At 45.6% G+C, this 23,692-nt stretch overlaps 2 protein-coding genes across 3 annotated transcripts in view; both read left to right on the top strand.

Moving 5' to 3' along the window:
- Positions 1 to 5,834, top strand: part of UTP6 (UTP6 small subunit processome component) — a 29,425-nt gene extending 23,591 nt beyond the window's left edge. Inside the window, exons 16-19 of the mRNA XM_075579900.1 lie at positions 623 to 732; positions 2,383 to 2,449; positions 3,746 to 3,818; positions 5,035 to 5,834. Coding sequence (XP_075436015.1) covers positions 623 to 732; positions 2,383 to 2,449; positions 3,746 to 3,818; positions 5,035 to 5,192 — 408 coding nt within the window. The 3' untranslated portion in view covers positions 5,193 to 5,834. The remainder of the gene's footprint in view (positions 1 to 622; positions 733 to 2,382; positions 2,450 to 3,745; positions 3,819 to 5,034) is intronic.
- A 6,965-nt stretch (positions 5,835 to 12,799) lies between these two features.
- COPRS (coordinator of PRMT5 and differentiation stimulator) lies at positions 12,800 to 20,611 on the top strand. Of its 2 annotated transcripts, XM_075579569.1 has the most exons (5): positions 12,800 to 12,943; positions 15,548 to 15,641; positions 15,765 to 15,869; positions 16,608 to 16,883; positions 19,582 to 20,611. In XM_075579569.1, the coding sequence occupies exons 1-5, from the start codon at positions 12,899 to 12,901 to the stop codon at positions 19,746 to 19,748; spliced, it is 687 nt and encodes a 228-aa protein (XP_075435684.1). In that variant the 5' UTR covers positions 12,800 to 12,898; the 3' UTR covers positions 19,749 to 20,611. The 2 variants fall into 2 exon arrangements, with proteins under 2 accessions (XP_075435684.1, XP_075435685.1); XM_075579570.1 differs by lacking the exon at positions 15,765 to 15,869.
- Positions 20,612 to 23,692: the final 3,081 nt, after the last annotated feature.

Here is a 23,692-nt window from a genome sequence, read left to right as displayed (position 1 = left end):
GCATTGTAAGGAACCCCGACCCTCTCTAATAGCGCGTCTGAGATCAGAAGCATTGTAAGGAACCCCAACTCTCTCTAATAGCGCGTCTGAGATCAGATGCATTGTAAGGAACCCCAACCCTCTCTAATAGCGCGCCTGAGATCAGATGCATTGTAAGGAACCCCAACCCTCTCTAATAGCGCGCCTGAGATCAGATGCATTGTAAGGAACCCCGACCCTCTCTAATAGTGCGTCTGAGATCAGATGCATTGTAAGGAACCCCAACCCTCTCTAATAGCGCGTCTGGGATCAGATACATTGTATGGAACCCCGACCCTCTCTAATAGCGCGTCTGAGATCAGATGCATTGTAAGGAACCCCAACCCTCTCTAACAGCGCGTCTGTGATCAGATGCATTGTAAGGATCCCCAACCCTCTCTAATAGCGCGTCTGAGATCAGATGCATTGTAAATTCCTCTGCATTTGGTACAGTTTTGTTGTCCTTTTAATCTCCTTGCTAGAGAGCGCCGCTGTCGATGTGAGAAACTTTAATTCCAAGTTGCAGACACAGGACACATCCTGCTACTCGGTGTTTCAGAGTTAATTGCGCTGTGATGGAAATGTATGTGTGTCTTCTCTGCAGAAAGGGATCCTCGTTTCCGTTCCTGGGGTCTCCAAAGTCATGAAGGAGAAATACCTCGACTGGGCCCACAGGACCAAAGGCTACAAGAAAGCCAGGAAGGTTTTTACCAGGTGGGCAGACTAGGGATCCCCTGTCTCGTATTAGGCTCCAGCCCCCCGGTGAGCGCGACGTAGCGCCTGGCGGTGCCCATTCCCTCCACCCGAGCGATCTGCGACGGGGGGGGGGAGGCGGTGGAGCGGCCATGGCATCACGTGGCTGGTTCACCCTCATTGGCTGAACCGCTGTGATGTGGCCATCGCTCGGCTGCTGCGCCAAAAGACAAAAATCTTGTCTTTGGGAAAAGGTGATCGCGCTTTTTGCAGGTGCACGTGTCTAGTGACTGGGGCCGACCGTATCTTGTTTGCACCGCGCATACTGTTGCGCGAGCTGTGTGGACAGGGCTTAAAACAGGCAACCCAAGTCGCACTAATATATATATATATATATATATATCTATATCTCCTTTTTGTTTTAATACATGCAGCTTTTGATTACCTTTTATTGATAACAAATTACCTAAACTGCCAATCCATTCATTCTCCCGTGATCGATCAGCAAAATCCTGCTTCCCAGGGTTCACTAAATGGCCGCCATTCAGCTTCAACCCATCCTTCAGTCAGTGTAACTCTGCGGCTACAATGTATCCTGTTATTACATTATCTATTGTTACAGTTTGCAGCTCAAAGTGCTGGGAACCTTGGCAACAAATGTTCCCAAATAGGAAAGTGTTGCAAAGATCTTTCACTGCTGGGGAAGTGTGCTAAAACCTGCTCCGGTTCAGCTGTAGATGGCCCCAAGCTTCCCCCCCACCCCCCTGCGGTTTAAACTTTGTAAGAAAAGTAGATGGTTAAATTAATTGAATTAGAGAGCGGTAGTACGGCTTCATTTCAATGTAGCATATTCCTGCAAATGGAAAGGGCAGTGCTCTCTGTATTCATTCTTCTCTACAGGCGTGTTTGTTCTGCTTTAACATCACCCCAGGGAGAGAGGCCCGTGTGAGAATAGGGAGAGAGGCCCGTGTGAGAATAGGGAGAGAGGCCCGTGTGAGAATAGGGAGAGAGGCCCGTGTGAGAATAGGGAGAGAGGCCCGTGTGAGAATAAATCCCTGTTGATTTATTAGACGGCGTGACATTTCGATGTTTTTTATACATAGCATAGACTTGTATACATCGCGGTACTCTCTGGCCCCCTAAGGCAGGGGTGTGCAATCTTTTTTTCACCTGCGCGTCTCCGGCGTCAAATGACGCTGCGGGGTCATGTGACGTCACGTTACCCCACTGTGCCATTTGATGCCGGGTTACCATGACGACGCGTCGCTGGAAGCCACGGTAAGTTAGTTACAGAGGCCACGTGTGAGCCCCCCGGCATTTCATTTAAATGCCTTGGGGGAGAGTGCGAGAGCTCTGTAACCGCCGATCCTCCCCCTCCCAACCCCCTCCGAAAACCTTGCACCCCTGGTTTGCACACCTCTTCCCTACAGGACATCACACTATGTACATGGCCTTTAAGACCTGAAAGTGGGACTCTGTGTAACCCCTCTTTGCGGGGAGCGAAGGGGTCGAAATTCCTTTCTAAACATTGGCCTGCAAATACAGAGCAGTGGGACTCCTCCGTCTCTCATGTTGATCGAACTGCGGTTTAATACATTGTATTTTTCTTTCCTGGAATATGTCTGTATATAAAGGGTCCCCCCCTTTTTTTTTTCACTCTTTGATTTTTAGTTTGAATGAAAATCGTCCGTTCTCGGAGGCCTTTTTTCAGCAGATGATTCGTATAGAAAAGGAGCAAGTGAGTTTTATGCTATAGATTTGCTTTAGATGTTTGCAAATAAGTGTCCCACCTTCCAGAGATATATCAAATAGTCCACGATCCGGGTTCTTTTCTCAATTTAACAGAACACATCTTTTCCAGCATCATTTCAGTCCGTTAGGTCTTTTAGCCCCACGAGAACACCTGCTACAGTACAGACAGAGAGAACCTACCACACGCATACCACTAGTGGCCACATACAACCCTACCCTAGAGGGAATACGAAAAATAATCAAAGATCTGCAACCCATGCTGGCAGAGGATGTGACATTTAAAAGAAATCTTCCACAATCCTCCTATTCTTGCGTTCCGGCAACCTCCAAACCTCAAACAGAAATTAGTCAGCAGGGAACTTCATAACTAACTTAAAGACACTGATAATGGCACAAAACCGTGCAACAACAAACGCTGCAAACTCTGCAAACATATTTGCCAACATCCCACAGCCAGTCACAGCCACGGAACATTCAATGTTAAAGGATCATACAGCTGCACATCCAGGAATGTGGTTTATATGATTCCATGCAACGAATGTGACCAAGGATGCTACATTGGGGGAACCAGCCAAAAACTAAAGGGAAGAATGAATATGCACAGACAGTCTATACAACACCACGAAGAAGGAAGATACTGCTCACCTGTGGGACATCATTTCTCATAACCAGATCATTCCATAAATGATTTAAAAATCAAAATCCTCAATGGAATGTTTAAACGCCCCCAAGAACGGAAAACATCTGAACTCCGAATGATAAGACTCTTTGCACCAAAACAAGAGGACTTAATGTGGATATGGGGTTTCTCACACACTATCACAATTGTTTGTAATGATCCTGCCTGCCTCTCTGCCAATGTTCTTATCCACACCTCCCCCCGCCCCATCAGCATCTTCCCCCTCCATGCTGTTCACTGTCATCGTTTTATTACCCTTCCAACGTCTTCAAACACCACTTTCTCACCCAACCTTATCTACAGTACATCTGTTCCCCCCCCCCCCCCCCCCGCTTTCCTAACCTGTTTTAGCCACAGATTCCTGTGTTAATCAGTATTGCTGACCAGAGGAAGAGAGGAGAACTCTCGAAAACTTGTCCCATGACATAAATTGTTAGTCCAAACCCGGTTCTCTGTTCCTGGCTGTATTGAATACTGGGAGTACCAGTATGTATACTGCCAAAGTAGGCCGTGCTTACATGACCAGTTGGTAAATGGAGGTTTATTCTCTCAAAAGGTTAAAAAAACAAAAAAAACTCAAAACTGTTTCTTTTTCAAATGAAGGAACCATGCAACATGCCGAATTTACGAGAATACTATGAACGGGCGCTGAGAGAGTTTGGTTCGACAAACCCAGGTAGGTGAAATTGTAAACTTCTAAATAACAAGTTCCTGTTCACAGACCAGAATCAAACATTGCAAGGAAAAGATTTAGTGCAAATATCTTCACAGCATAAAAAAAAAAATTGTGTCCTAAAATGAGCAATAATAAAGCAGCAAAACAGGAAAAATTCTATATATTTCTTTTAAATAAATCAGTTCTGTAGTACAGGCAGTCCTCGGTTATCCGACACAATGCGTTACTCAAAATGGCGTTGTAAAGCGAAACACGTTTTCCCATAGGAACACTGTTTAAATTAAAGGTTCCGTTCCTTAAGGCATTTTTAACACTAAAATACACCAAATATTTTATGCAGGCAATAAGATATGCAGCACACACATACATTATATAGTGTATATACTGTATTATATATACAAAGGCAGATGTCACTCGCAATAAAGATAGAAAGCCGGTGCTTGTCCCATATAATATTGAATAAAATGTAGATTCCTTACCAGGCAGACCAGGAGTCCAAGACCACACAGCAAGAACCGAGACAGCACTCAGATTGATTCTACATTTTACTGTATTTTATATATATATATATATAATATAATATAAGATAATAAATAATATATTATATAATATAATATTATAGAGTATAATATTATATATATATACGCTCTTACGAAGCTTTGCAACGTTGTTTATGTGAATGTGTATATATATTATATACACATACACAACGTTGCAAAGCGCCGTAAGAGCGTTGGATAAGCCATTTTGGCGTTGTAAAAATGAATATAGTTATGCATTGCACAGCGTTGGATAAGCCATTCGTTGTAAAGCGAAGCGTTGTAAAACGAGGACTGCCTGTATTCGATAATACTGTGTGCATTTTGTTTACTCCTAATTCTGTTCGTAATGATTTATTTGAATTTACTGATTATGCTTTGGTTGCTACAGCAACCATTTTGGTAGTCCTATCCACTTCCTCTCTTGAAACAGGCTCTCGCATACACCTTTTTTTAGCTCTGCACTTTGGCAACAAAGTATCACAAACAGATTTGTTGCTGCATTCCAAACGGCAGACTGTCTATTACTCTGGAAGCTGTAACAACTTAAGGTCAGCTGCAGCATTGAGTCAGAAGGTCAGCCATTGTTAGGCACACAATCAGGGGCTTTTACAGATGTATAACATGAGCTGGACGGCAGCCTTTGATTCCCAATATATTTCTTTTCGTTTCGGAAGACCTGTGGCTGGATTATATCAAGGCAGAGCTTGGTCACGCCGAGGGACAACCCGAAAACTGTGGCCCTATCCACTGGCGAGCCATGAAGATGCTGCAAGGGGACGACGTGGAGCATTTTGTTTCTAAGTACACATTGCTGCAAACGGGACACTTGTAGTGGGGGGGGAAAACAACTTCAGGCATCCTGATGTACAGTGGCGGTTCCCAACCTTTCTTACACTGCGCTCCCCCTGCAAGATAATATTTGTTCCCCTAATTAATAAATCTTATTAACGACTCATCGGGGGATCGCTAATAAATCTGTGTGACCGATCCCAGGCAGTATAGTGTCCTGAGGTCATAATGAATAATTCCCCTAACTGCCCCTCAGTGTGTGCAGGCAACATGGCGGGTATAGCTTCTAAAGTAACGCCCCACAATGCCTTGCTGCTGTGGATGCAAAGCATTGTGGGAGAGCAGCGTTGGAAGCTCTTGCTGTAAGTGACAGCGACAACCTCCCCACGCTACGGTGCAGTTCGGGGCCTTACTAGGCGCGCAGTCCCCACACGGGTTCAGGAACCCGCTCTACTGCCTGCGATCCACCATTATTATGTTTTGGGGGGCGAACCCCTTGTAGACCCGTCACAAACCCCTAGGGGTTCCCTGTTGGGAATCGCTGATCAATACACACTGTAGCAGTGATGCTATTTTTTTTCTAACGTGTTTGTACAAACGTTTTGATGGTAAATATGTTCCTGTTCCACTGGCGTTGGTCTGTTATTAAGTAGCTTCTTTGTGTCATTTAAAAAAGCTTTTCGAAGTTCTTTGGTGGTGGTAAATTTAATATAATGCCAATCGTACAATGTATTGAACCCCTCACCCTGCACCCAGCCTCGCCCTGCACCCAGCCTCGCCCGGCACCCTGCACCCAGCCTCACCCTGCACCCTGCACCCAGCCTCGCCCGGCACCCTGCACCCAGCCTCGCCCGGCACCCTGCACCCAGTCTCGCCCGGCACCCGCACCCAGCCTAGAACTTGAGAAAATCTTTATTTTTAACTAACAAAAAAAAAAACACATTTCTTTTAGAAAAGAAAAAAAAAGAGCAGAACATACTCGGGGAGCAAGATAAGATTATATGATTTATACATCTATACCAGGGGTCTCAAACTCAGTCTTCATGGGGCCACCACCACGTCAGGTTTTATGGATATCCCTGCTTCAGTACAGGTGGCTCAATCAGTTGCTCAGTCTTCAATTGAGCCACCTGTGCTGAAGCAGGGATATCCATAAAAGCTGGCCTGATGGTGGCCCTTGAGGACTGCGTTTGAGACCCCTGGTATATAGGCTTCTGGTGGGGACTGCTCCTTTTTTAATAGCAAAAAGGTACCCCCCCCACCCCCCTCTCCCCGCATGGATAGTCAAACCATATACAAAATATATTAAATGTAAATTAAAGATAAGAAGGCAGAGATCAGCCACGTTTGGTGCCTGTTACCCAGAATATCCCGAGAGTACGGATGAAAAAAAATCCGAATGTTGCACGATGAAAAGGCCGTGACGTTCCTTCTCTCTCCCACTGCACCTGCGACGGGTCCAGCCATGTAACCTGAGATCACAAACTCTGCTGTAATCCAGGAAAGGAGATGCAATCTCAAAGCCGCCGGGAGAAGAGTGAAATTACATGACCTACAGGGGAAAAACAAAATGGTGGTGTGTTTTCTCAACACTTACAGTAATAATTCTAGCTGCTGAGTAACCCAAAAGACGGGCGCGTTGTCATCTCCCAATGCAGGTTTTCTATTGGCTGCCCGAGCAGATACCCCAGAGGTCATATTATCCTGGGCAAGTATTTGCCCTGTTGATTTTTTTTTTTTTTTTAAAGTTGTGTTTCTTGTTGTTCAGGGTGTCCCCCAAGTTTAAGGTACCCCATTTCAGCTGCGGGTCACACCTCTCCCCACCCTGGATCAAATAAGCAGATAAAAAAAACCTTTTGTCTCTGCTTTAACATGCTAATTGAACTACTGCCGTGCGAGAGAGAGAGATATATATAAAGACAGGGTTGCAGACCTGTCTAAGACATGCAAATGAATATACAGGAATATTTACAGTTGCTTTATGCTTTACTGTGGAGGGTTTTAGTCACTTTTTTTACCCACCATAACCTTAATAGTCGTGGTGATTACCTAGTCTTATCTCATTTGAGCAAATGTCAGTAAGCCAACCTCACACTGATGAGACCCATCAAGGTTGAAACATGTCTGTGAGTGGGTTAACTGACTTTGCATCTCCCAAGTCCTTGCTTAAAAGCTGTGTTTAAAGCAGCATGCATTGACTAAGGGTTGCTCATGTAATGTGAGCATGAGATAAAAAGTGGCACTGTGTGCTCATTTGCATGTCATTTCCCAGAATCCCTTGCTGCAGTGGAAGTGCTGTGTGCTGGGTGATAATGGTGAAAGACAGGGTTGCAGACCTGTCTAAGACATGCAAATGAATATACAGGAATATTTACAGTTGCTATATATATATATATATTAATAGCTGAAAGTTCCTAGCGTTGAATTCTAAGGCCAAGCACATGGTGGCGGCATCGCTACGTATCCGCGCGCACTTCAAGGACTCTTACCTGCTTGCCTATGGTAGTTCCTCAAGTGCCCGCGGCGCCGCGCGTGTCGTCACTGCTACATTTTGTCGCCAGTCGCGTGACAGTGTCACGGCAGCTGGTTCAGCCAATGAGGGCGAACCAGCTCCGTGACGCGTTTGCCACGCCCCTGATCGCCGCGACCCATCTCCCGCAGCTAGCGCACACATCGCTGGGGCTGCAGGAGTGCGCGCGGGGGCGGGCACGGAAGCGCGCCCCCCCCGCCGCAACCATGAGCCTCGGCCTAAGAAACCAAAAAAATACTGAGAATTCTAAAGGGATAGTTTTTTTTTTTTTTTAATTTAATGAAAAATAAGTTTGTATTTTTATTCCGTTGCTGGTGTGTAAACTATATTTTTGGTTTCTTATGTGATGGTCGCTGCTATAAAATGCCCTAATTGAACCGCTGCCGTGCGGGAGATGAGTATGTAGCAGGGGTGGGCAACTCCCCAGTCCTCAAAGGGCCACCCACAAGTCAGGTTTTCAGGATATCCCTGCTTCAGCACAGGTTGCTCAGTCAGTCCCAGCTTCAGCACAGTGTGTAGATGGTTCTCTTGGACGCAGTCGGCCAGTCCAGAGGTTATCTAAAAAAGAGAAGAAACAGCGGGGAGCACAAATATTGTAATAAATTCAAACAATTTGAATTCTTCTTGTAGTTCTAGAACTATTGAACTCGCACCGCTTGAGTTTTATGCTCCTCTCATGGGTCTTTTGTATCCTGTGTCCACTGAAATCCAGACCTGGAGGGGTTAAAGCAGCGATCTGATGGGCAGCTGACAGGATACACAGACCCCTGAGAGGAGCAAAGTGTGACTTCCATCATTCTGAAACCACAAGAATTCCAATTGTTGGAATTGATTACATGATTTGCGCCCCCTGCTGTTTCTTCTCCTTTTTTTTGCAGATAACCTCTGGACTGACCCACGGCGCCCAACAGAACCGTCTACGCACCGTGAATGTTTTTGGGACTCAGAGAGCCATTTTTTAAATTTTTTTTAAGGCTGCAACCATTGTCTTCACCATAAGACACTACGGATATTAATCAATTGTTTGGTATCACCATCATTTAATGAGGGCGCTGTTTAGTGTGTAGCGCTGTTCTGTATGCTTCTTTTCTGTCTCCTCCCTCCCTCGCACCCCACCCGCTTCAGCACAGGTGGCTCAATCAGTCCCAGCTTCAGCACAGGTGGCTCAATCAGTCACAGCTTCAGCACAGGTGGCTCAATCAGTCCCTGCTTCAGCGCAGGTGGCTCGATCAGTGGCTCAGAATTTGACTGAGCCACCTGTGCTGAGGCAGGGATATCCTGAAAACCCGGCCTGTTGGTGGCCCTTGAGGACTGAACTTGCGCACCCCTGATATAGATATATATATATATATATATATATATATATATATATATATATATATATATATATATATATATATATATATATATAATATTTGCTTAATAATTGATTTTGTACCGCCAGTAAAACGTTATTGCTCCTGTAAGATCAGTTGAATATAGAGATTGATTTTCTTTATTGCATGTTGCGTCCCGGGACGGTTATCCCATCTCCCGCCCTCAGACTGGCCGCCCTCCTCTCAGCCGCGCGTTCTCGTACATCAGCACCGCGTTTCTCTGGGACAGCTGAATGTTGTCTACCAGCAAATGCCCGTTCTCCTCGGTCACCTCTTTGTTTTCCAACACCAGGCGGGCGACATCCTCGAGCAGCTGATCACGTTCCTCATTGGGGCCCTGAATAGGTCTTACAATTCTGTCCGTCCTATATAAGAATAACAGCATTGTGGCCACTGCCACAGCCACGGGTGCCGCAAGGATAAGCGGGCCGTATGTGCCCATAGCATAATAACTGTTCATCACGGTCAGGGCGTCGAACGTTTGAAGCGAAACATTTTTCTAGCCAGTTGCTCATGTAGATGACCTGTAGGATTTACAATAGTAAAATAAAGTCATTCTCATGTTTGGCATAGCCACACTATATTCAATACATACTGCTTGGGGGGGGCGCGCTGATTAACCCTGCTGTAGCCATGGCTTGGCAATGCGTGGCTTGCATTTCTGGCAAGAAAGCGGGTGAGATCGTACCTTAATGCAGTGGCGCGCAAACCTTTTCTGTTTGCGCTCGCCCTCCCCCAACTTACCTTTCCTCCGGCATCATATGATGTCACAACCTCGTGATGTCGCGTTGCCATTGGACTCTGCGTTGTCATGGCGACGGGTCACCAGAAGCCGCCGGAGAGCAGGTAGGAGACATACGGAGTTCTCACGTGCTCCCCCGATTTTTTTTCCCCCAATGTTGTCGGGGAAGAGCGTGGATCCTCTGGAGGCGCTGCGCTTCCCCCCTACCCCCCCCAGTTTGAACCCCCCTGCCTTAAGACCGTGCGCTATACTGTAATGACGAAGGCGCTTTGAGTCCCATTGGGAGAAAACTGCTATATGAAATAAAGTTATTATTCTACATTTGCAGAGTTTAGGGCCAATTTATTAGACCCTCCTTAAAAAGTCCAAAATAGAAACAGAGCATCAAAAGCAAATTGGACTCAGTAATAATGTGTGCACCTGGATTGAAAACTGGTTAAAGGACAAACAACAGAGGGTTGTCATAAATGGAACTTTTTCAGGTTGGGCTAAAGTCGTGAGTGGAGTACCTCAGGGATCGGTACTGGGACCCCTGCTTTGTAACTTGTTTATTAATGACCTTGAGGTTGGGATCGAGAGCAAAGTCTCCATCTTTGCTGATGATACTAAATTGTGTAAGGTAGTAGAATCAGAGCAGGATGTCATTTCTCTTCAGAAGGACTTGGAGAGACTGGAAACGTGGGCAGGTAAATGGCAGATGAGGTTTAATACAGATAAATGTAAGGTTATGCATTTGGGATGCAAAAATAAAAAGGCGACTTACAAATTAAATGGGGATATATTGGGGGAATCCTTGATGGAGAAGGATTTAGGAGTGCTTGTAGACACATTTAATCACTGATGAAAGCTTAAGGCTACGGTCCCAGTGTTAGCAGCGGCGGGAACAAGATCCGCCCCTCTGGTGCCGAGCCCAGTAGCTGCCTGCACGCACATGGAGAGATCGCGATGTGTGACCAAATTTTGAAAAGACAAGATTTTTGTCTTTTCTAGTGGCGATGGAGCGCTGGCCACATCATGGCGACGAACCAGCCATGTGATGTCATGCCCCTCCCCCCCCCTCCCCAGTCGCGATCTCCTGCAGCTCAACCACAAACCGCAGATTGCGGCTTTCACACGTGCACGCGCCTCCATTAAGCTGTTCTAAACAATTGATGGAGCTCCTCATCACACGTGAGTGTAAAAAAAACTCACTGAGGTGAACGAGGACCTTGGAAAAATACTTTGTAGCCACATCCAAATGGAAATCTCATCGGGACGTTTATCAATCTAGAAACTAGACTGAAGTCCAATATAAATCGATTCCAAACACCCAAACCTGTGACTGCCCCTCCCTTTTTTTTTTTTTTAGGGCAAATCACATCCCATCACGAAAGAAGAACAGGCTTAGAGACAGGCCACCTGTGAATTACAACACCAGGCCAAAGAGAAAACAAAGTTATTAAATAGCACTGACAGCTCTGATAACCTACAAGTTATTCATCTCTCTGACCGGGGCTCAAATTAGTCTTTTACGAAAAGGCTTATCTTTCTCACCAGCTGCGTTTAACTGCTTTGAATGGGTAAGAGAAACCAATTTGTTTGCACGCAGGCTCATGCTTCACAAGAATGTAATACCTTAGAAGCCAAGGATTACCTGTATTTACAGGACCCAATCTCTTTTAGAATTGTATTGTATTGTATTGTATTGTATTGTATTATATGTATTGTATTGTATTATATGTCTTTATTTATATAGCGCCATTAATGTACATAGCGCTTCACAGTAGTAATACATGTGGTAATCAAATAAATAACAGATAATATAAATAACAGATCATGGAAATAAGTGCTTTAGACATAAAAGTAACATTTCGGAAGAGGAGTCCCTGCCCCGTTCACAGATCTGAAATCCAGATCAACGTTCACACCACCGTTCGACATTTTATGCGAACGTTGAGGTTTTTGTAAACTGTTACTAGAGAAAATCACTTGTATAATGGCAAATGACAAATCTGTCCAAATCAGAACAGGAGGCCCTTAAAACGCTACAGGATGACCTGAGTATAGTCATCAAACAAAGGTGGAAATGTAGTTATCCTGAGATGTGATGACTATATTCTGGAAAAACTTTGTTTACTTTCAGACACCAACAGTTACATAATACAGGCTGCAGCTATAAGATTGTCCTAAATAAATACCCCTACAAGGTGCAGATCCAATGACACACAAGGTTGTAAATGAATATAGAAAGACAGAGTATAATTACATATGTATATACACATATATAAAACAATATATATATATATATATATATATATACACACATATATAAAACAATATATATAATGTACTTTATACTCCCATATTATTTATATTTAATACTCAGGTGCATATAGATGCCATCACTCATGCTGTAGTGAAAATAATTTATTGGCAAAGAAAATAAAACCAAATGTGATATATATTTATATAGCTGTATAGCTATATTTCTATATGTCGCCTCACGCATCTCCCAGACAATATTTCCCGCGTGACGCACGCACGCACGCACACTTCCCACCCTTCCCACCCCCTTCCCGCCCTTCCCGCCCCCCCCACCCCCTTCCCGCCCCCCCCACCCCCTTCCCGCCCCCCCCACCCCCTTCCCGCCCCCCCCACCCCCTTCCCGCCACACCCCCTTCCCGCCCCCCCCCACCCCCTTCCCGCCCCCCCCCACCCCCTTCCCGCCCCCCCCCACCCCCTTCCCGCCCCCCCCACCCCCTTCCCGCCCCCCCCACCCCCTTCCCGCCACACCCCCTTCCCGCCCCCCCCACCCCCTTCCCGCCCCCCCCACCCCCTTCCCGCCCCCCCCACCCCCTTCCCGCCCCCCCCACCCCCTTCCCGCCCCCCCCCCCACCCCCTTCCCGCCCCCCCCACCCCCTTCCCGCCCCCCCCACCCCCTTCCCGCCCCCTTCCCGCCCCACCCCCTTCCCGCGCTTTTTTGTTTGCGCCTCCACGAAATGCGGCCCGCAGCGGGTGGGCGTGGCTCCGTGTAGCGCCGCTTGTTCCCGGGAGGAAGAGAGTCACGTGTCTCCGCGGAGCCTGACACGTGACAGGCCGCACGGAGGCAGCGCTGTGATTTAATGGCAGGGGAAGAGGCGGCTCTGGCTCCCCAGGCACAGCGAGGGGTGAGTGTGAGCTCAGTAGGAGGGGGTGAGAGCTGAGCTGAGTGGGGGATGAGTGAGAGCTCATTAGGGGGAGTGGGAGCTCAGTGGTTGCTGGGGATGAGTGGAGCTCAGTGGGGTGAGTGGGAGAGGGTAAGTGGGAGCTCAGTGGTTGTAGGGGGTGAGTGGGTGCTGAGTGGGGTGAGTGGGTGCTGAGTGGGGTAAGTGGGAGCTTAGTAGGTGGAGTGGGAGGGGGTGAGTGGGAGCTCTGGTTGTAGGGGGTAAGTGGGAGCTCAGTGAGGGGAGTGGGAGCTCAGTGTTTGCAGGGGGTGAGTGGGAGCTCTGGGTGAGTAGGAGCTCTGGGTGAGTGAGAGGTGAGTGGGAGCTCAGTGGTTGTAGGGGTGAGTGGGAGCTCAGTGAGGGAGTGGGAGCTCAGTGTTTGCAGGGGGTGAGTTGGAGCTCTGGGTGAGTGGGAGCTCAGTGGGTGAGTGAGAGGTGAGTGGGAGCTCAGTGGTTGTAGGGGTGAGTGGGAGCTCAGTGGGGGAGTGGGAGCTCAGTGTTTGCAGGGGGTGAGTTGGAGCTCTGGGTGAGTGGGAGTTCAGTGGGTGAGTGAGAGGTGAGTGGGAGCTCAGTGGTTGTAGGGGTGAGTGGGAGCTCTGGGTGAGTGGGATCTGAGTGGGAGCTCAGTGGGTGAGTGGGAGCTCAGTGGTTGTAGGGGGTGAGTGGGAGCTCAGTGGGGGAGTGGGATACTTTCCCTACCTACACTTGTCATTACCGTACGCGCTGATATCTGTGTAAACTGAATGTTCGCTGCTTTCAAATCGAGTCATCGATTAGTAATATGTTATTGGCTCACGTCGATGTAACGTGGTTTTCCAGCCTCCACTGGGCCGCAGATTCCTTCTGAGCGGCTGCACCACCCAAATCCCCAATAAGATACAGGCGCTTCGTTTGGGTGTAAACCTCATCCCTGCCAACTTCCATAACACATCCACATAAACCAACCGTGTAACCGGAGGTGCCAGCCCCTTACCCCAAAGCCAAGAATAGCCATAATTGGGGCATTTTTTGGGCTAACAGAACAGACGTACTGGTGAACTTATAGAAAAAAAGCTAACGTCCCGGGCCCCATTGAGGAGCCAATCAAGGGGCCAATCGCGGGTTCGATTCCCGCCATACGCAGGTGGCTTGATTTATTTATTCCCTCCCCACCGTTTGTCGCGTTTTACCGGCAACGCGGCAGTTTTCCCAGCTGCAGAGCACAAAACTCGTGTATGTCGTTGGTGTTTAAGAGAGATAGGTACCCGTGAAAAATATTGAGCATATTAATAAGTCGGTGTAAATCGGTAAAACCGGCTTTAATAATACAAAAAATCAGGTTTTTTTAAAAAAATTAAAAAAAATCTGTGAAAAACGGTCAATCCAAATGCAGAGCGTATTTTCTCTCTGCATAAAGCAGGGATTCTCCAAGTTAATGTCGGCTCTGGGGTCACCCTGCTTCCCGAGATACTTATCTGCGTTGCTGTTGGTAGGAGCCCCAGCGTGGCGATCAATATGGGCGTTTAAATGTCCCACGGGCCAATATGAAGCCGTGATGTCATCCCTTGTGGCTTCCTATTTGTCCTGTAGGACATTGGAACTGTGCAGAGACACTGGCAGCCCCTTCGTAGGTATGTACCTCAGGAAGCCGGGGGTCCCCAGAGCTGAAATCAATGCGGTCCAGCTCTGGAGACCACCTGCTTCAAATATATATATATATATATAAATCACCAAAAAATCTACTCGCCACACAAAAAAATCTACTCGCCACCTAGTACCAAACGTGTGCTGCTTGGGCCAATATTTACTTGCCCGGTGGTTAAATCCGCTCGCCCGGGGCGAGCAAATGTATAGGTTTGTCGAACACTGTATATATATATCTCATTGAGTTTCATATGAATGAGTGCTGGAACAAGAGGTCGATCTCTGAAGCCGGACGGGGTGGCAGCTAAGGGAGAAGGTGAGGAAGTACTTCTTTACAGAAAGGGCGGTGGATACATGGAATAGCATCCCAACAGAAGTGGTAAAGGCTAATTGAGTAAGGCAATTCAAACATGCTTGGGATAAATACGAAAGAAAGCCAGTTAAAGCTGCAGTTCAGCCAATATCCTGCATGTGCGTGTTTTTTTAATAAATCAATTCTGTAGTAAAAAAAAATACTTTTAGCATTTTCTGTTCGAAAAAACAACAACTTTGAAAGACCAATTTTCTTGTATCCTATTTTAACAAGCATGCTTGTTCCTATAGCAACGATTTACATTCCCCATATTTAAAGATGTCGCCAAACTTTGCCGATCAATAGACAGAGAACGAATTGACCGGCAGCTATGCAGTTTTTTTTTTTTTTTTTTAGGTAATTAGAGATTGCCCACATGAAACTATTGAAGTAAAAAAATAAATAAATAAAAAGACTGAACTGCAGCTTTAAGAGTGTGAAGCGTTACAGCGGATTAGAAAATGGGCAGGCTGGGTGGGCCGAATGGTTCTGATCCGCCTTCAAATTCTGTTTCTTTGTAATATAAACAGTTTTTTTTTTTTTGGAGGGGGTGGAGGGGAGTTGTTTCTCTAACGTGGTTTTTAACCGTTTAGGCCGATGCTGGGTTATTCAGCTGTATCAGTCAGGGGGATGAGGAACAGAGCAGTCAAGGTGAAAGTCCGGTTTCCCCATTAAGGTCTAGAACAGGTATGTTTGCGCTTTTGAGACCTAGGTGCGCTTGTGCTGTACGCGGTACGGCATGTGCCCACGGCAGTGCCCACGGCCTTTATGACGTACCTAGAGCCTCACGGGCATGTCCTCGTTTTCCAGGCGGTGCGCGGGCTGACGGCCTGGCCGGCCGGAATAAATGTAAGTGGAGCCTGCCGGAGCGACCGCGGGATGAGGACGTCCCGGGGAGTGACGCGGAGGCAATAGGTGCGAATTTTAACTTGGCGCATCGTCAAAAACAGGGCAATTCTCAAAGGAATTCAATGTTTCGAAATATCGCGTAGGGCGTGTACTCTGCTGATTTTATTTTAATTTTTTGAAGTTTGGTCAAAATAAAGAAACATGTTAATCCATATTTTTTTTTTTTTTCATATGGTGAAGTACAAGAAACTGATTTGGGGACCTGTTGAAGACCGACATACACTAATGGGTTCTTTCAGTAAAGGGCTTTTTGTCACAATGGTAAACCGTATTGTTTGGATTGTCATAGAAACCACGACGGTGAACTTAAAGCAGGGGGTCTCCAGAGCTGAACCCCATTCATTTCATCTCTGGGGACCCCCTGGCTTTCTGAGATATCTCCGACGGGGGGCGCCGGTATCCTGCAGTTTTCAGCTTCTTCATCACATGGGCCAATAGGAAGCCACCTGATGACATCATGGCTTCCTATTGGTCTGCAGGGCCATGGTAGCTTTGAAAAGCAGATATATATATAGTGAACTCTAGAGCGGCTACCGTTACCCACTACTAAGTATCCGGAAACGGGGGGTCCCCGGAGATGAAATTTACAGGGTTCAGCTCCTGATACCCCCTGTTTCAATAAAAAAAAATGAAGAAAAAAAAAACGGTTTGGGTTGCCTCTTTAACTGAATATATTGGATGCGGTTACTGCTTATAACTTATTATTTTGCAGACCTGCATCGTGTGCTTGTCTTCCCCCCACAGGAGGTAAAGTTAACACTCCTTTTAAGCCCCGGCAGAGTAATCCGTGGAGGACGCCGGATGAAGGAGAGGAAACGCACCCAGCGGCTTCAGATGCCTCTTCTGAAGCATCGACTGACTGCGACTGCCGGCTGGGGCTCTTTGAGCGCTACGACTCCTTAGATTCTGACGCAGAGGGATCTTCGGGTGTCCCCAGCGCGTCTGTCTGTGAGCAGAACCCCGACTACGAGAGGGAGGACTGGGACGAAGAGTCGGGTACCTGCGAAACGTTTCCCTATGGTAAGAGTTCGTGCAACAAACAAAAGAAAATCTGGCAGGTTTACAACCTTGCTGGTAACAATCTATACACACACAGATATTTACAGAAGGAAAAATGTCATAACGTTATTAAATGACTAATCTCCATATTGATTTGCTAGTTATTTTGTGTATTTCAAAGTTCAAATAAAGGTGGAGGGTTTTGCCACTTTTTTTTTTTTTTTTTTTTTTACTTGGCTAACCTGTTTTGTGTCTGGTTATAACCACTACCAGCTTCACACTGCAAGGCCAGTAACTATATTCACATTAACTGGACCCAGAAGGCTGTCTGTGAGTAGGTTGCAGGCCTGGCACTTCTTTTAACCCAGGCTGTGCCGAACAAGGTGTGGAATACGGCTGGCCTAAGCTTATAGGGATCCATGTTAAAATGGATAAGAAGCACTGTGTGTCGTTTCCCAGAATCCCTGGCTGCAGTGGAAGCAGACCTGTCTGAGACGTGGATGTGCTCGCAAGTTGTTTTTTTTTTTTGTAAGACGTTCTGGTAGATGTATTGAAGTGTAGATTTTGTTGAAGGTCGAGGCTCCTTTTACCAGAGCAACGTTGGCGTCCTCCATCGATAACGTACAGAGCTCTCCAAACCTCGCAGGTCTCTGCTTCATGTTTACACGTAAAGTGACCAGTAAGGCTTTGCAAGCTCTGTACACTGTCATTTCATCTACAAATGACTTGGTGAGATCATTTGTAACACAAGTTGTCAGTCTGTAGCACAGGGGTGGCTAACTCCAATCCTCAAGGGCACCCAACAACTCTGGTCTTCAGGGTATCCCTGCTTCAGCACAGGTGGCTCAATCAGTCCCAGCTTCAGTCTTCGACTGAGCCACTGATTGAGCCACCTGTGCTGAAGCAGGGGTATCCTGCAAACCTGGCCTCTTGGTGGCCCTTGAGGACTGGGGTTGGCCCACTCTTGCTGTAGTCCAATAAAAATCATTATTTAAAGGAGCATACTTTTTTAACGGGAGTTGAACAGTTAATTTAAGTTCCAGGGGGACCCCCTGGTTCCAGAGATACGAGTAGGTGCGTTTGGTAACTTTCTCCTTCAATCCCCTGCGTCACGCGAGCCAATAGGAAGCTGTGAAGGATGATGTCGCTGCTTCCTATTGGCCCATGTGCCGCTGGAGATTTTAAACCTCCATTTTCTTTCCCCAGCGGGTAATGGTACGGCGAGCACTTTCAGAGATAAATATCGCTGAAAGCAGCAGGGTGTCCCCGGGAGCTGAAATCAACGCGGTTCAGGTCTGAAAACCTGCTGCTTCCCAACCACAAAACGTTGTATGCAGAACCATACATGTAATATTTCTGCCTACAGCTTCTTCTGGAGCAGCACAAACCTATCGCCTCCATCCGTGCTACTCTGTGACAGAAAGGGTAGTTCATTTCTCCTGCCCCCCCCCCCCCCCCACACTGCAAATAAACTGTTCTCTCTCTTAAAAATAGATCTGGAAATGTTAATTTCATGTTTTTACTTTATTTCAAATCCAGTATATACGGGAGAGATATTTCTGGTGTCTTAAAGCTGCAGTTCAGTCAATATCCTGCATGTGTGTTTTTTTAAAATAAATCAGTCCTGTAGTAAGAAAAAATACTTTTAGCATTTTCTGTTTTTAAAAAAACAACTTTGAAAGACCAATTTTCTTGTATTCTATTTTAACAGCCATTTGCTAAGGCACTGCCCCTTCATGTCCTGTCACAAGCCCTGGCACACCCCTTTGTCAGCCCTGCCCTCCCTCTAGCACATGTCAGTGCAGGAGTGCTGATGAATATTCATGAGCTTCCACTGCCAGTCAAGCAGATTATAAACAAATCCCAGCTTTTAATATGTCACCAAATTTCGACCTATCAATACATGGAAAACGAATTGACCTACAGCTATACAGTTCTTTAGGTAATTAGAGATTGCACACATGAAACTATTGAAGTAAAAAAATAAATGTAAAAAAAAAAAAAAAGACTGAACTGCAGCTTTAAGTATAAACCAGATATTCAGAGGTTCAAATCCTGATCACGTTGATTCTTCCAAGGTAAATAGGCAGTTGGGTGATGAGAAAACGTAATCTTGCATTTGTAGAGCACTTTAGACATATTAATGACCATTTTAATCATTGTACTATTGCTTATATTGTTGTTGGATATTAAGTTTGGGTTCCCTTTACTGGTCCGGATTAAGAGGATTCAGCCATCCTGCCTTTTATGTATAGATCATACAGTAATATTTATATGCATGGAGACCAGTCGGAGCGGTTTTACTGATGGCTTTGGCACTGGTGGCGGAGTGTTTTCTATAGCCACACAGCCGGATGGGAACCTCTGCCGACGGACACTGAGCTGCTGGCCACTTCTACCATGACGGAAGTTTTAGGGGTTTTTAGCGGTTAGGGTAGGGGGTTAACTTTATGGGTTTTAAGGTAACGGGTTAAGGTTTTTAGGGTAGGAGTAGTGTTAAGATCAGGGGGTTTTAGGGCAAGAGTTACCTTGGCAATGAAGCGGCCAGCGGCTGCGTGTCCGGGCGGTGGCTTGCGGCTAAACGCCAGCATTAATTTGGTCGCTGCCAAATGTCCACAAACGGCCGCATAGTGCTATTTCCAACGCATTTCTCTTCCTCACCGTGATGTACCTGTTGCTAATGGTCATTGTAACCGCCCATGGCCTTTTCTTACCTTAGGCAGAGAAGATCTCGTTAACCCTGACGCCCAGCGGAACAATGTCCCAAAGTACGAGTGGCAGGAAGGCTCACCTTACCTCCCAAGTTTACGTCACCCCGCCCCTATAGCGTGGTCTTTTGTGTACAGCAGAGCAGAGGTGGGACAGTTTGACGACGCTGATCAGTGAAGGAAAAAACGCAGATTGTGATCCAGTGGATTCCTTTTTGATGTTGGTTTCGTTCATAGCAACTGGTCAACAACTGCAACGGCGCTTAATGGCGGGGATATTAAACCAAGGGTGGCCAACTCCAGTCGTTATGACTGAACCACTGATTGAGCCACCAGTGCTGAAGCTGGGATATCGTGGAAACCTGACCTGTTGGTGGCCTTTGAGGACAGGAGTTGGCCACCCCTATGTTAAACCTCTGGCGGAAAAGGGGTTACTGAAGTCTATCCGAAAAATGTTTTTAGATCGTAACCTGGTGCGTGGGGTTTCCTGGCAACGGATTGGGATGCGCGGCCAATCCTCCGCCGGGACATCTTGCCGCCGGCATCTTTAAATGTCCCGCGTGCCCGCCACTCCGATGCAACATTGTCAATGTCCTCAGAGTGGCGCGGTACATTTAAAGATGGCGTCGTCGACATCGCGAGCAGCGAGGTGTCCTGGCGGTGAATTCTCCCGGTGGTGGCTAAACATTCTACACCGTCCTGGCAATATCTCAGGGCCTCGGGCAGGGGTACATGCATATACCAGAGCACCTTGCTACAAAGGGGGTACAAATGAGATGTCCAAAACATCCCCAATTTGACAATGATTTTAAATCACCAGTCACCAATTTAACCTGTTAAACTGCCAAGAGGATTTCTTTCTTTGCTACAGAGGGTGCCGTGTCTCCCGCACCCCCCTGCATCCGGAGCTGGTACAAATCCAGGGCACTATCGATGCAAAATAACATGTGTCTGGCATTGTAAGGAGTTTCCTCAGACTATTGCTGAGTCAATTACTTATTGTGTTATACACAGCCTGTGCACTGGTAGGTGCACAGTTTGCCAGTCAACCAAATATTGGGGTAATCACAATGAAGTATAATATAATATGATCACTACTCACACGGCCTTGTGCGAGTTAAAACTTCAACTGGTATCTTTACAGTTCTGTTAGGTTGTGCACCGCCTAGTGTCTTCTCAGTAGATTACAGCAACCACCATGGGTTCACCAACCCTCACGTCAAAGGTGGAGCCTGGAATTGGCACCTACCAGTGCACCGGCTGTGTATAACATAATAAGTAATTGACTCAACTAAACAAGTGGATTGAGTGCTCTATCCCACGTGCCAAAACAGGTAAGTATTTATTTAAACTCTGGTGCAAAGGGACACATCTATAAACATTTGTACACATAGAGTGAGAAAAGAATTTTCACCCAAGAGTCCCTATAACTTGCACTCTAAGTACATTTATTTTTAGGGGAGATGTAATAATCTCCGAGAATATAATTATTCCCACATAGAGAATACTCTTAAGGTATAATTATTCTCTCATGTACCACTGAAAATACAAAAAAAACAATAAAGTTTTTTATTCCGCAAAAAGTCGTAACTGTGTTTAACTATTTACAATGTGATTAAAAATCCCCCGTGGAGAAGCTAATTCCAGATTGGTGGTGTATATACAATAAGGTGGTAGTATACCTCTCTGCAGCGTCACTATTGCACTTTACCTCCTCGGAGATAATAGTACTCGTGATTAGCTGTCTGAGGTATTATGCAACAGTGTTATCTACTAGGTGTAATATTCACACTGCTATAAGGCTATACAGTACAGATAGCAACCTCGGAAACTGCCACAAGTTGTTTATCCAACACACATTATAGTATTAGTATGTGGGACATATGGCAAAAATGTTCATTGATATATACCATCAACCTACAGATTGTAGTTCAAGTCTGTTACTCTAATCTGATAATTATGTGGTTAATAGTGCTTTAGAATGCTACTGTCAATGTAAGCCAAATAGATAGGTCTAGAGAGTGTGGCAATTATAACAGGGTGTGTATCTAATTGCTATAGTATTCTCATAGCAGATACAATATCCTTGTATACGGAGACTCTGGTAACAATGTGTCTGCGGAAATATCTACCAATATATCCCTGCTGTGGATACGCCGATGTTCTTTAAAGTGGTACATAAGAGAATAATTATACCTTAAGAGTATTCTCTATGTGGGAATAATTATATTCTCGGAGATTATTACATCTCCCCTAAAAATAAATGTACTTGGAGTGCAAGTTATAGGGACTCTTGAGTGAGAATTCTTTTCTCACTATATGTGTACAAATAAGTAATTGACTCAGCAATAGTCTGAGGAGTTTCCAGTGTGTTTTTCTTGCGCTCACCTTGTATTTTGTTTCTTGTCTTGGGGATCCTGGAATGATTCCTTGAGGTTTGAGCCGCAGACACCGCAGTAGCGCACTGTGTATTTGAGTGCACGTAGGAGTCCGCTGGTTTACGGGAGTATCGTCACGCTATTTATTTATTCTGCACATTTGTTGAGAGAGCGCCTTAGTTTATCTCTGTCACAATTGTAAGGAGTTTCTAAGAAATGCCTCCCAATCCCAAATACCGTACCTGCAAATGTAAGAACCGCTGCAACATTTTTACTTTTATATAGGTATAATTCCTGCACAAGCACCTAACTAAAGCACTATGCATTTCATAGTCTGTGCAAATAGTCCTTGCAGTTTCACCTAGGAGTGTTGGTGTCAGAGTGCTTTTGATTATACGAACACGTACCTTTAAACGCCTTGCATTTCTGTGCTGATGTGGACCCTTATTGAATCAAAGTAAAGCAATACTGGTTCGCACAGGCAAGGCGCGCTTCTCTCCTTCCTTATCCTGACTGGGTGGGCTAAAGGCTGGGTACCCCCAGATTGGCAAACACCCAGAGGCACAGATGAAGCGAAAAGTTAATTGCCGAAGAAACCGAAACAGTCCACATGTTTGGTTTCAGTCTGATTTTACTTTTTGTTTAGGGAAGGCAATTGGTGCCTTAGTTGTTTCAGTGTATCGAAAGTCAAATGTTTGTTACGTGGGGGGCTTTAAATGGCTGTATGTTGATTTTGTGTTGTATGTGGCTTGTAGTTTACGTTCCGTTAAGCGCCATACAGAAAACACTGCCAACCTTTAGTTACCTATACTGTGGTTCTATAATTTATGAGCATTCAAACTTCTTATACATCCATGTGTGTACATATTTCTTTTTTTTTTTTTTAATAATAAGCTACTAAAGAGATCTGTATCCCTCATCGGGATCAAAAGGCCTAGTTGATCTTGGTGAATCTGGGTCTAATTCTAGCCCTTTTGTATTTCGGGTTGAATTCCGCATCTTTTCAAGCAATGTGACCTTGTGTGAAACTGACACAATTTGCGGACCATTCGCAGTACTGACCCAATCGTTGGTAGTTTTATAGATGGATGGTAATTGGTTAATTCTTTTGTTGTAACCAGGAGAAGCAAAACTTATGTACAATTTTTGTGAACCTCATTTTGGATCAATAATTTAATATGCTGAGGACCGGCAATGTTCTTTTCCCATTATAATAAAATTCCTCCTGCCAGTGTTTTTGTGCTTTTTAATTATTTTAGTCTTGTGTCAAAAAGTGGAGTTATGTAAAAATCCCATCTGAAATTCATATGGATAGACCTTTTGCAATTCCATTCACACAGTAAAATTGTCATTGGTATAACCTATGCACTTTGTTCCCTTCTTTTAAAGCAGCAGTCCAAGCTGTGCCCCCCCCCTTTAATATGTGCATCAATACAATCCACACAATAAGTAATCAGTGAAATTGCCGATTGATTGGCGAAAATTCAGCTGAGGGTTCACCAAATGGCGGTCAGTGCAGCAGAAAAGGACCAAAGATGCAAAGTTCTGTGGGGAAGATCATGTGACCAGGCAGGCACTAGATACAATTGGTGCACTGCTAGAGAGAGGGCAGGGTTCAAAAAGGGGTGTGCCAGTGCCTGTTTAGGAAGGGGATGTGACTTTGTAAATAGTTGCTATAGAAACAAAAAATGCTTGTTACATTCTAATACATTAAACTTCAGAGTTTGAGAAATACTTGTAGCAT

Source organism: Ascaphus truei, chromosome 22 (assembly GCF_040206685.1).
Source record: "Ascaphus truei isolate aAscTru1 chromosome 22, aAscTru1.hap1, whole genome shotgun sequence".
Lineage (NCBI taxonomy): Eukaryota > Metazoa > Chordata > Amphibia > Anura > Ascaphidae > Ascaphus > Ascaphus truei.
The sequence above is the reverse complement of the archived record's forward strand: the minus strand, read 5'-3'. Positions and strand labels throughout refer to the sequence as shown.

Coding starts and splice junctions, on each gene's coding strand:
- COPRS (XM_075579569.1), top strand. CDS start 12,899: ATGGCAGGGGAAGAGGCGGCTCTGGCTCCCCAGGCACAGCGAGGG. Junction 12,944..15,547: donor CTCCCCAGGCACAGCGAGGG/GTGAGTGTGAGC, acceptor TTAACCGTTTAG/GCCGATGCTGGGTTATTCAG. Junction 15,642..15,764: donor CCCATTAAGGTCTAGAACAG/GTATGTTTGCGC, acceptor CTCGTTTTCCAG/GCGGTGCGCGGGCTGACGGC.